At 41.6% G+C, this 12,142-nt stretch overlaps 1 protein-coding gene across 3 annotated transcripts in view; it reads right to left on the reverse strand.

The window, feature by feature from the left end:
• Positions 1-1,495: 1,495 nt before the first annotated feature.
• GATA3 (GATA binding protein 3) overlaps positions 1,496-12,142 on the reverse strand; it is a 77,456-nt gene continuing 66,809 nt past the window's right edge. For all 3 annotated transcript variants that reach the window (XM_070754423.1, XM_070754424.1, XM_070754422.1), the window contains exons 5-6: positions 4,932-5,057; positions 1,496-3,075 (exon numbers count right to left, since the gene is read on the reverse strand). In XM_070754423.1, coding sequence (XP_070610524.1) covers positions 2,791-3,075; positions 4,932-5,057 — 411 coding nt within the window. In that variant the 3' untranslated portion in view covers positions 1,496-2,790. The remainder of the gene's footprint in view (positions 3,076-4,931; positions 5,058-12,142) is intronic.

Below are 12,142 nucleotides of genomic sequence, written 5' to 3' on the forward strand. Positions count from 1 at the left end.
TGCCTACCCATCTGGACGTTGCCACCTGGACATTGCAAAATCTCCATTCCTACCCCACTCCTGGGAAAGGATACTGCAAAATCTCCAGTCCGTCCTAAATCCAAGGGGAAGGATCCTGCAAAATCCCCATTTCCTCCCTGACTCCTGGGGAAGGATACTGCAAAATCTTTATTTCCTCTTCACTCCTGGGGAAGGATCCTGCAAAATCCCCATCCACTCCTCACTCTAGGGGAAGGATACTGCAAAAGCTCTATTCCCTCCTCACTCCAGGGGAAGGATACTGCAAAATCCCCATTTCCTCCTCACTCCAGGGGAAGGATACTGAAAAATCCCCATTCCCTCCTCACTCCAGGGAAGGATACTGAAAAAGCTCTATTCCCTCCTCACTCCTGGGGAAGGATACTGCAAAATCCCCATCCACTCCTCACTCTAGGGGAAGGATACTGAAAAAGCTCTATTCCCTCCTCACTCCAGGGGAAGGATACTGCAAAATCTTTATTTCCTCCCTGACTACTGGGGAAGGATACTGCAAAATCCCCATCCACTCCTCACTCTAGGGGAAGGATACTGAAAAAGCTCTATTCCCTCCTCACTCCAGGGGAAGGATCCTGCAAAATCCCCATTTCCTCCCTGACTCCTGGGGAAGGATACTGCAAAAGCTCTATTCCCTCCTCACTCCAGGGGAAGGATACTGCAAAATCCCCATTTCCTCCTCACTCCAGGGGAAGGATACTGAAAAATCCCCATTCCCTCCTCACTCCAGGGAAGGATACTGAAAAAGCTCTATTCCCTCCTCACTCCTGGGGAAGGATACTGCAAAATCCCCATCCACTCCTCACTCTAGGGGAAGGATACTGAAAAAGCTCTATTCCCTCCTCACTCCAGGGGAAGGATACTGCAAAATCTTTATTTCCTCCCTGACTACTGGGGAAGGATACTGCAAAATCCCCATCCACTCCTCACTCTAGGGGAAGGATACTGAAAAAGCTCTATTCCCTCCTCACTCCAGGGGAAGGATACTGCAAAATCCCCATTTCCTCCTCACTCCAGGGGAAGGATACTGAAAAATCCCCATTCCCTCCTCACTCCAGGGGAAGGATACTGAAAAAGCTCTATTCCCTCCTCACTCCTGGGGAAGGATACTGCAAAATCTCTATTTCCTCTTCACTCCAGGGAAAGGATACTGAAAAATCCCCATCTACTCCTCATTCTAGGGAAAGGATACTGAAAAATCCCCATTTCCTCCTCACTCCAGGGGAAGGATACTGCAGTATACCCCTTCCCTCCCCACTCCAGGGGGAAGGATATTTCTAAATCTCCATTCCCACCCCACCCTGGGTCTAGCCAGAGGCGGCATTTGCCAGTTCTTTGAACTACTCCAAATTTCCACTACCAGTTCTCCCGAACCTATCAGAACCTTCTGGATTTCACCCTTGCTTGAGACCCTTTGGGCACATCGCTTCCCATCCCTTCCAAACCACAAGCCGACATCAAATCAACAGAATTTAATCTAGTTTATTCTCCAAAAAAAAAAGAGAGGAAAAAATATGAAAATGAAAAAAAAACCCAAAGCGCAGTTCTTAAACACTAGCAGCAAGTAAAATTTGTACAACCATTCAACTCTGCGTCCCATAGGATGAAATAAATCTACACCTTGTCTTATTTGAGAGCACTTTTTTGTTGTTGTTGTGGTTGAGTTATACATACAAACGACAATTACAAGAACTGGTTCACAATGCGAATAGGCCTTTAAGACAAACCGGCTGTGACAAGAAAGTGTCACACCAGGTGTCCCGTTTATCACCCGTCAAACCCCTTCACCGTTGATCGGAGGCTCGTCGCCTGGAATGGATGACTTGCTTACAGCGTGGATGTAATTTTATTTTATTTTTAATGCATCAAAATAATTTTCAGCCAGCAGGTGAGGAAAGAGAGAGCAAGAGCGCGCAAAACAGCTAAAAAAAGCATAACTGGCAATTAGTCCATTTGCCGGTTTGTCATTCTCTGCAGACCATACCATAAAATTGCTTCTTTGTGGTCCTCGTACTATCCACACCTCCAAAATCTCTTTCCTCTTCTTTTTTCTTTCCCCCGCCACCCCCATTTTTGTTTTTGTTTTTTTACAGCTACCCAGTTGTCCATCTTCCTCCCCCCAAAAATGTACAATATTTCTTACAATATAAGTTATACAGTGTTCAGCAATTATTTGCTTTAATTTCGGCAGGAGGGAGAAAGCAAGGGGAAAAGGGGATGGGAGGAAGAAGGGAGGGAGGGTGGCATGGGCTTTATTATTTATTAATATTATTATTATAATTATTATTATTATTTCACAGCACTAAAAACCCAGTTCGACAGTGAAGTTGCATGGCGATGGTTTATTCACAAATGGCCTCCAGATTTCGGCGGCGGAAAAACACAGAGACGTTTTGAGCCAAGCAGTCAACTTTCCGTATTATTATTCCATCTTTGCTTTGTTTACTTTCATTCTGAGGATTTCAGCCGGTTTTAAATTTTTCCATCTTCCTTTTATTTTCCCGTCAGTCTCTTTTTAGTATCTGCATCAAACAGTTTTTTGGAAGGGCCAGGAAGTTTTCCCTCGGATGAGGCAAATATATAAAGATATTTCTCGTTCGGAGAAGTTTAGAAAAAAAATAATAATAAAACAAGAACTTGGTTTCTTCTTTCTTTCTTTTTTTTGCTTTTTTCTTTTTTCTTTTAAGCAGGAAAGTCTCTCTTTATTTTTGTACACTTATTTTTATTTCCCCCTCTGCCTGAGAATGCTTTTTTTTTTTAGCCCATGGCGGTAACCATACTTGAGGGATGGTGAGGTCCGAAAGACAAACCGGAAGAAGGGTGCATCGGAGTGGGCGTGGTCAACATGTGGCCCGAATGGCTGAACGGAGAAATATGACTGATGGACGACATGTGTCTGGAAAGGGTGGCGGGATTGAAGGAGCTGCTTTTGGGGAAATCATCCAGGCCGTCGTGAATCTTTTTGCTCTTTTTCGACTTGCTAGACATCTTCCGGTTTCGGGTCTGGATGCCTTCCTTCTTCATGGTCAGGGGTCTGTTAATCTAAACAAAAATCAATTAACTTTTTTTGGGAGCTGGTCACGGCCTCCAGCTTTTCCAAAATCTCTCACAAAAAAATCGCAAAGGCATACAATGGTGAATTATTCTGAGGAGAATCAGAATTGTGTAAAAAACAATTGCTGCCCACCTGCCTTCCATTGAGGACCTATATACAGTGTTCCCTCGATTATTGTGGGTTCGAACTTCGCGAAAAGTCTATACCATGGTTTTTCAAAAATATTAATTAAAAAATACTTCGCTGTTTTTTCCCTATATCACGGTTTTTCCCGCCTGATGACGTCATATGTCATCGCCAAACTTTTGTCCGCCTTTAATAAATATTTTTTTTAATAAACTTTAATAAATAAACATGGTGAGTAATAATCTAAATGGTTGCTAAGGGAATGGGAAATTGTAATTTAGGGGTTTAAAGTGTTAAGGGAAGGCTTGTGATACTGTTCATAGCCAAAAATAGTGCATTTACTTCCGCATCTCTACTTCGCGGAAATTGAGGGAACACTGTACTGCATGAGTCAAAAAAAGGGACATGAAAATATTTACTGACCCCTCACATCCTGGACTGTTTCAACTCCTACCCTCAAAACGTCACTACAAAGCACTGCACACCAAGGCAACTAGACACAAGAACATTTTTTCCCAAACGCCATCACTCTGCTAAACAAATAATTCTCTCAACACTGTCAAATTATTCACTAAGGCTGCACTGCTATTACTACTAGTTTTTTCTCATCATTTCTATTACCCATTTCCTCCCACTTATGACTGACCTGTTGCTTGTATCCTTAAGATTTTTATTAATATTGGTTCTTCATTGCTTATTTGTCCCCCATGACAATCATTAAGTGTTTTTACCTCATGATTCTTGACAAATATATATTTTCTTTCATGTACACTGAGAGCATATGCACCAAAGACAAATTGCTTGTGTATCCAATCACACTTGGCCAATAAAAAATTATATTCTGTTCTGTTCTATTCTGTTCTGTTCTGTTCTAGTCTGTTCTAGTCTAGTCTAGTCTATTCTTTACATTGTCCACAATCCCTTTCAAAGCATGGTTCGACAAGGGCATTGTGGGAATTTAGACGGATCTGAAATTTGGAGGATAGGACTGAAAGTCATGGAATTCCAAGAATTCTGGGAGTTAATGTCCACAGGTGATGAAAGGGCTATCGTTCCCTGTTATGTCCTGCCTGGATACTGGGGATGGTTGTTCTATTGGTTATGTGTGTTACTAGGGAAAACAGGTTAGTTTTGGTGGGAGGTTTACTTCAAGTTAATTGGTTGCTGGTCTTGGGGGAGGGTTCTGGTTTGCCTGTCATTTCGAGGTGCATCAGAGCTGTGTATTCTGAACTATGTGGATTCCAATAAAGCTGTGTTCAACGCTGACTGAGTGTCCTATTTAATGATCCCCATTCCCTGGACTAAAATATCCTGTGTTTGATCCCAGGAGTGCAGCCTGAAATGAAGCACACCAAGAACAGTTCAATCTAGCTTTCCCATGCAATTCAGGGCCGTTCGACCTCGTCAACATTAAGAACCGTGCACTTCAACTCCCAGAATTCCCCAGCCATCATTGCCAGCTGTAGAATTCTGGGAACTGAAGTCCACAAGTCTTCAACAATTGACCTGGTCCAGGGGTAGGCAAAGTTGGCTCTTCTATGACTTCTGGACTTCAACTCCCAGAATTCCTAAGCCAATAATGGTAGCTCAGGAATTCTGGGAGTTGAAGTCCACATGTTGTAGAAGAGCCAACTTTGCCTAGCCCTGACCTGGTCGGAGACCCCTGAGGTAACGCAATGGTGTTTATCACTGCTGAGAGTATGACTGCCTCACTTACATTGTGTAGCTTGTAATACAGCCCACAGGCATTACACACAGGATCCCCGTTGGCGTTCCTCCTCCACAGTGTGGTGGTTGTCGTCTGGCAGTTTGCACACGATGTCCCAGCCCGTCTTGCAGCTGACTGGAGGAGAAGAGAGAAAGCATAGTTACCTCACCAATAGATTAACGTGGCGGTTTTGAAGATTCTCAAGTAGTATTTCTCAACCTTGGGTGACTTTAAGATGGGTGGACTTCAACTCCCAGAATTCCACAGCCAGCTCCCAGAATTCTGGGAGTTGAAGTCCACCCATCTTAAAGTTGCCATGGGTTGAATAACTCTACCCTAAACCATTGCTTTGCACCCCATAGAAGCAAAGCCGGCCCATTACAATAAACCGGGCATCAATTCATTAGTATATAGCCTCAACAAATTATTTCTAGAAATCCAATGGCATTCTCTTTGCGCTCCTGCACCAGCACAGAAGGAGATTATATCTATTTATCTATTTATCTATTTATCTATTTATCTATTTATCTATTTATCTATTTATCTATTTATCTATTTATCTATCTACCTACCTACCTACCTATCTATCTACCTACCTATCTCTCTCTCTCTACCTATCTACCTATCTACCTATCTACCTAGCTATCTATCTATCTCTATCTATCTATCTATCTATCTATCTATCTATCTATCTATCTATCCATCTATTTATTTATTCAATTTTTATGCCACCAGACTCCCTAGGAACTCTGGGTGGCTTACAATCAAAAATATAACATCCAACTAATACTAAAAACCTATAAAACAGTTTTAAAACAATTAAACAGTTGTCTGAGTAGGGCTGCCATCTTTCCCCAGCGATTGTGCAAGTAACAACATCAGATCAAAGTTGCATGATTCCGACAGTGAAGGACACAAAATTTTAATCAACTAAAATTTCAAGAATTAGTTCAAAGTTGCAAAAGTGAACCCAGAAGACACTCAAAAATAATAATATTCATTCCATGCTCAGCGTTGGTGTATCTTTTGTAACGCCATCACTCTACTAAACAAATAATTCCCTCAACACTGTCAAAATAAGTCTGCACTTCTATTTCTAATAGTTTTTTCTCATCATTTCTATCACCCATTTTTCCTCCCACTTAGGACCGTATGACTGTAACATGTTGCTTGTATCGTAAGATTTTTATTAATATTGATTGTTTCTTTGTTGCTTATTTGACCCCTATGGCAATCATTAAGTGTTGTACCACACGATTCTTGACAAATCTATATTTTCTTTTATGTACACTGAGAGCATATGCACCAAGACAAATTCCTTGTGTGTCCAATCACACTTGGCCAATAAAGAATTCTATTCTATTCTATTGGGTAACTGTTGGCATGGCTGTCAAGATAAAGGAGTGTTTATGCATATGATTTGGGAATGCCCCATAGTGCAGGAATTTTGGCAAAAAGTGCAAGAGGACATAAATAGAATGTTAAATATACAATGGACAATCACTAAGGAAATGGCAGTATTAGTTAAAAGCAATGTGATGGGACAATTTAGAGAAATAAAACAAAACAATAGAAAGCGTTCAGGCGGTAATAGTTTTGGGTTGGAAGGATGCGACAAAATGGACAATGCAAAATTGGTACAGGTACATGGTGGACAATATTCAATTTGAAATGATGGATAATAGGATAAATTTGGATAATGAAACTTAATTGAAACAACTGATGGGAAGGTGGAACAAAGTAAGAAGATATATGACGAGTAGAATCCGAGGGTTTTTAGTTATTTTAAATATTAGATTTGTCATATGCTGTTTTATTATTGTTGTTACCCGCCCTGAGTCTACGGAGAGGGGCGGCATACAAATCTAATAAATAAATAAATCACGGTTATAGTCTCTATCCATAACTTTTCAGTTTATTAAACAATAGAGCTCCCAGATACAACCCCCCCCCCTGCAGATGAATAACAATTTTAGATACATTATTCATGGGCCTCCCTAAAACCAGTGGGACCATCAACCATGTGTATCTCCAGATGGTATTAAGAATATATCCACCCAGTTCAATCATTAAGGCTTAAATCAGAGATTAAAATTGAGCCATACAAGATGAAGCTGATAAAGAGTTGATCCCTACAAAGTGCCTTACAGCATCCAGGACTTTCTGCAATTACCCGTCTTTCAAGATCCAAGAGATAGACATCTCCACACATGGGGCCAATTTTCCATCCTACTTACTGCTCCTCATCGATTGTCTGATGTCCGTCCAACGTTCGGTTTTGACATTTAAACCTCGAGTAACTTAACCAACCTGGGATCACCTCTTGTGAACTTCCGACAATCAAAGTCAATGGGGAAGCCAGATTCAATTAACAATCATGTTGCTAACTCACTCACTCACTCACTTGTGGCCAGAAAGGTCGTGAAATGAGGAGAGAAATTCACTTTAACAATCATCTCGCTTAGCCACAGAAATTTGGGACTCAGTTGTGGTCGTAAAATGAGGACTGCCTTTATCTCTCGGAAGCAAGCAGTGGTTGACCCACTTCTTTCCCATCGAGGTAGACCCACTCTGGGGTTTCATTCAGAGTAGAGTAGAGTAGAGTAGAGTAGAGTAGAGTAGAATAGAATAGAATAGAATAGAATAGAATAGAATAGAATTAGAATGGGATGGAATGGAATGGAATGGGATGGGATGGGATGGGATGGAATAGAATAGAGTAAAATTAGAATGGGATGCAATGGAATGGAAGAGGAGGGGAGGGGAGGGGAAGGGAGAGGAGGAAGGGAAGGGAATGGGAGGGAAGGGAAGGGAAGGGAAGGGAAGGGAAGGGAAGAGAAGAGAAGAGAATTCTTTATCAGCCAAGTGTATATGCTCTCACTATACATAAGAATAAAATATACCTTTGTCAAGAATCATGAAGTACAACACTTAATGATTGTCATAGGGGTCAAATAAGCATCTCTCTTTCTTGGATCCACAACGTTTGGTGGCCCGTTCTCACAAAATGGCTGACTTCAGGGATGGTGTTCCCGATTCACAAAATGGCCGTCGAGACGAGTACGGCCAGAGCCAAGACACACCCTTCTGAGCAGAGGTTAACCAGAAAGGTCTGGCTCCACACAATCTTCTCAAGGTCCTCTCTAAAATTTCAGCTTAGCTGTCCTCCTGGTGGTGGCGGGCAAACATCCAAGCGACAAAGCCCCCTCTTGCCCCCCCCAACCAACTCCCTCGTTCCTTATTTCTTTAAAAGGCCCGTGGAGGGAACTCAAAAAACATGTTCTTTTTTTCGAAAGAGCATTGCGATCGGCACTTCGATTTCAAGGCTTGCCCAGTTTCCATCGTAACAACACGTTTGGTAAATTACAAAATGGGAAACGGGTGGGCCCGGGGAGGTGACGAATGCCAAGGAAGGCATCCTTGGACATTTGGAGACCACCACATGGGCAGTTAGAAGCCTTCTCCATCCAGCCAATCTCCTTCAATCTACATTACTTCTCGGATGGGCACCCTGCCCTTCATCCCACCAACCACCCTTAGGGACCATGGATTGTCGGGGACGGAGTTAATTAAAGATGTTAGGCATCCAAAATTGTTCTCCTTGACATTCCTCTCTTTACTCCTCTCAGGCTGGAGTCATATGTTCTGCAGACAGCCTGTAAACAACGGCTCCACCAACGTCCACCCTCCAAAAAAACCAACCAATCTTTTTCGGTTAAGTTCTTCCCGCAGCGCTCCATGACTAATGAACCTCAGCAGAGGCGAACACATTTCGCCAAGCCATGTGCATATGTTTTATCCCGTAGAAAAATGCTAACGTAAAAAGCTTCTTCCCAGAAAACCTTAAGAAGATTTCAATAGTTGTTGTGTGTGTGTTTTAACTACAACATTCAGGAGTGAACATTATACAGCCCTACCTCTAAAATAATGTCACTGCTCAACAATTTAGTTACGATCTTTCAAACCGAACAGAGAGTTTTAAACATCAGGATCAGATTAATGGTGATGCTGTGTTTTTAAACACATTATTTCTCAGGCTGGAGAGAGAGGAAACAATACTGTAGAATTATATATTTCTCTTTGTTTTCTTTGGCCCAAAACATTGCAAAGGTCCCAATGTTCCCGTCATTCCTGTCACCCATTTCCTCCCACTAATGACTGTATGACTGTAACCTGTTGCTTCTTACGGTTTTATTAATATTGATTGTTTCTTCATTGCTTATTTGACCCCTTATGACGATCATTAAGTGTTGTACCTCGTGATTCTTGACAAATGTGTCTTTTTCTTTTATGTACACTGAGAGCATATGCACCAAAGACAAATTCCTTGTGTGTGCAATCACACTTGGCCAATAAAGAATTCTATTCTATTCTATTCTATTCTACAGTATCCTATTCTACAGTATTCTGTTCTACAATATACTATTCTATTCTATTCTATTTTATTCTACTCTACTCTATTCTATTCTATGATATTCTATTCCATTCCATCCCATCCCATCCCATTCTATTTTTCACTTTTGTGATTTGCAAACTTTCCAAGATCTGTACCAGCAGTCCTTGATTTACAACAGTTCGTTTAACGGCTGTTCAATGTTACAACACCACTAACCAAAATAACTTATGACCATTTTTCACACCTATGACCATTGCATGATCACGTGATCAAAATTCAGACTTGTATTTGCAACGGTTGCATGCTCCTGGGGTTGGTCAACCGATCCCCTTTTTGCGACCGTCTGATAAGCAAAATCAATGGGGAAGCCGAATTCATTTAATAACCGTGTCGCTAAATTTGATTAGCAGCTGAATTGCTTCACACTAGCGACGGTGGCAAGAAAGGACGTAAAATGGAGCAGAATTCACTTAACAGCTGCCTCGCTTAGCAATAGAAATTTGGGAGCCTGGTTGTGGTCACACGTCGAGGACTGCCTGTATTTGTGATTTCCCAAGCCACTGCCCAAATAATATTAAAATATAGTCCTGTCACCTTATGGACTAGAAACATGCTGTTGTTTTTTCAATAAAATCTGAACGCTTAAAAGCCCAACCATAAAATACCCTCGGCTTTTCTGAAGTAGTCAGATAGCATAAAAAGGAAATATACAGGGTCTATTTTAAATATTTTATTTTATTTCATTTCACTTCCAGGGAATAGGGCAGTCAAAGCTATGGCCTGATCTTTAAACCAGGTTTAAATTTTCTTGCTGACAACAGTGGAATAGCAAAAGGTTTCACTTTGACTAAACTGAGCCTGTGGTTCCTTTCCAAATGACTGTTGTGTCAGTTTACAGTTGATTCATACTTTACAAATTTTTTTGTCAATCAATCATGCTGCATTTGGAATTCTCAAATATTGACGTCTATTCCCCACCATGGGTAATCCGTGACTTATGACCAATTGCTTGGCGACTGTTCAAAGTTACACCAAACTTCCCCGGGACTACTTATGGCCCAAATTCAATTTTTTTTTTAAAGGTTATAAAAAATCAGGCATAGTCCCATGGTGACCTGCTTAAAAACCAGCATGACTTATGACTGATATAATTCTGCTCTCAGTGATGGTCGTAAGTTGGGGACTGCCTATAATATGGTCCAATGCAGTTGCTAAGAGGCCTGATCCAGATAGAAACCCTAAGAATTGTCCAACCCTGCTCAAAATATCCCAGTTGCTCAGTTAAAATTGTAGGGAATACTGAACTTACAGTGGTCCCTCTACTTACGAACTTAATTTGTTCCATGACCAGGTTCTTAAGTAGAAAAGTTTGTAAGAAGAAGCAATTTTTCACATAGGAATCAATGTAAAAGCAAATAATGTGTGTGATTGGGGAAACCACAGGGAGGGTGGAGGCCCTGTTTCCTCCCAAGAGATTCCTAGAGAGGCCTCACGGAGGCTTCTCCCCACCTTTTCCGGCCCTGTTTCTTCCCAGGAGATTCCTAGAGAGGCTCCACGGAGGCTTCTCTCTGCCTTTTCTGGCCCTGTTTTCTCCCACGAGATTCCTAGAGAGGCCCCATGGAGGCTTCTCCCTGCCTTTTCTGGCCCTGTTTCCTCCCAGTATATTCCTAGAGAGGCCCTACGGAGGCTTCTCCCTGCCTTTTCTGGCCCTGTTTCCTCCCTGGAGATTCCTAGAGAGGCCCCATGGAGGCTTCTTCCCACCTTTTCTGGCCCTGTTTCCTCCTAGTATATTCCTAGAGAGGCCCCAAGGAAGCTTCTCCCCTCCTTTACTGGCCCTGTTTCCTCCCAGTATATTCCTAGAGAGACCCCAAGGAGGCTTCTTCCTGCCTTTTCTGGCCCTGTTTCCTCCCAGTATATTCCTAGAGAGGCCCCACGGAGGCTTCTCTCTGTCTTTTCCAGTTACAGTTTTGGAGGCTTGGGTTTTTAAGTGGAAAATGGTTCCTGAGAAAAAATCTTGAACATCCGGTTCTTATCTAGAAAAGTTCGTAAGTAAAGGCATTCTTAGGTAGAGGTACCACTGTACAATCATTCATTTAACAAATGTTATGACAGTGCTGGAAACAAAATGACTTAAAATCAGTCCATCCAGCTTATAGCACCATGGTGGCTAGAACCCAGTATTGCCGGCTAATTCTGCTGACTGCCAAAAGTTCGATGCTGACCGGCTCAAGACTAACTCAGCCTTCCATCCTTCCAAGGTGGGTAAAATGAGGACCCAGATTGTTGGGGGGCAATAGGCTGACTCTGTAAACTGCTAAGAAAATGCTGTAAAGCATTGTAAAGCATTATATAAGTCTAAGGGCTAGATTCATAAAAGGAAGGATTTTAAAAACAATTATAACCACTGGATAGAGGAGGGAAAGTTTTAATTCTCAAGCAAACCAGTGCTTTTATTTTGGAAATTTAGCAGGAACTCTGTGTATGCCACCAGTTCATCCAATAGCAAAGGTTCTCAGGTCCGATGTAGACTGCTCAAAAAAATAAACGGAAGACTTAAACAACACAATATAACTCGAGGTAAATCAAACTTCTGTGAAATCAAACTGTCCACTTAGGAAGCAACACTGATTGACAATCAATTTCACATGTGGTCAGCACATTCAATTTTGTACAGAACAAAGTATTCAATGAGAATATTTCATGCATTCAGATCTAGGATGGGTTCTTTGAGTGTTCCCTTTATTTTTTTGAACAGTATATATTTGTGCCAAGGAACACTCAAGAATAACTCTTACATTTTTCAAATTCAAATTCAGCATAGAGC

Source organism: Erythrolamprus reginae, chromosome 6 (genome assembly GCF_031021105.1).
Source record: "Erythrolamprus reginae isolate rEryReg1 chromosome 6, rEryReg1.hap1, whole genome shotgun sequence".
In the NCBI taxonomy this organism is placed as follows: Eukaryota; Metazoa; Chordata; class Lepidosauria; order Squamata; family Dipsadidae; genus Erythrolamprus; species Erythrolamprus reginae.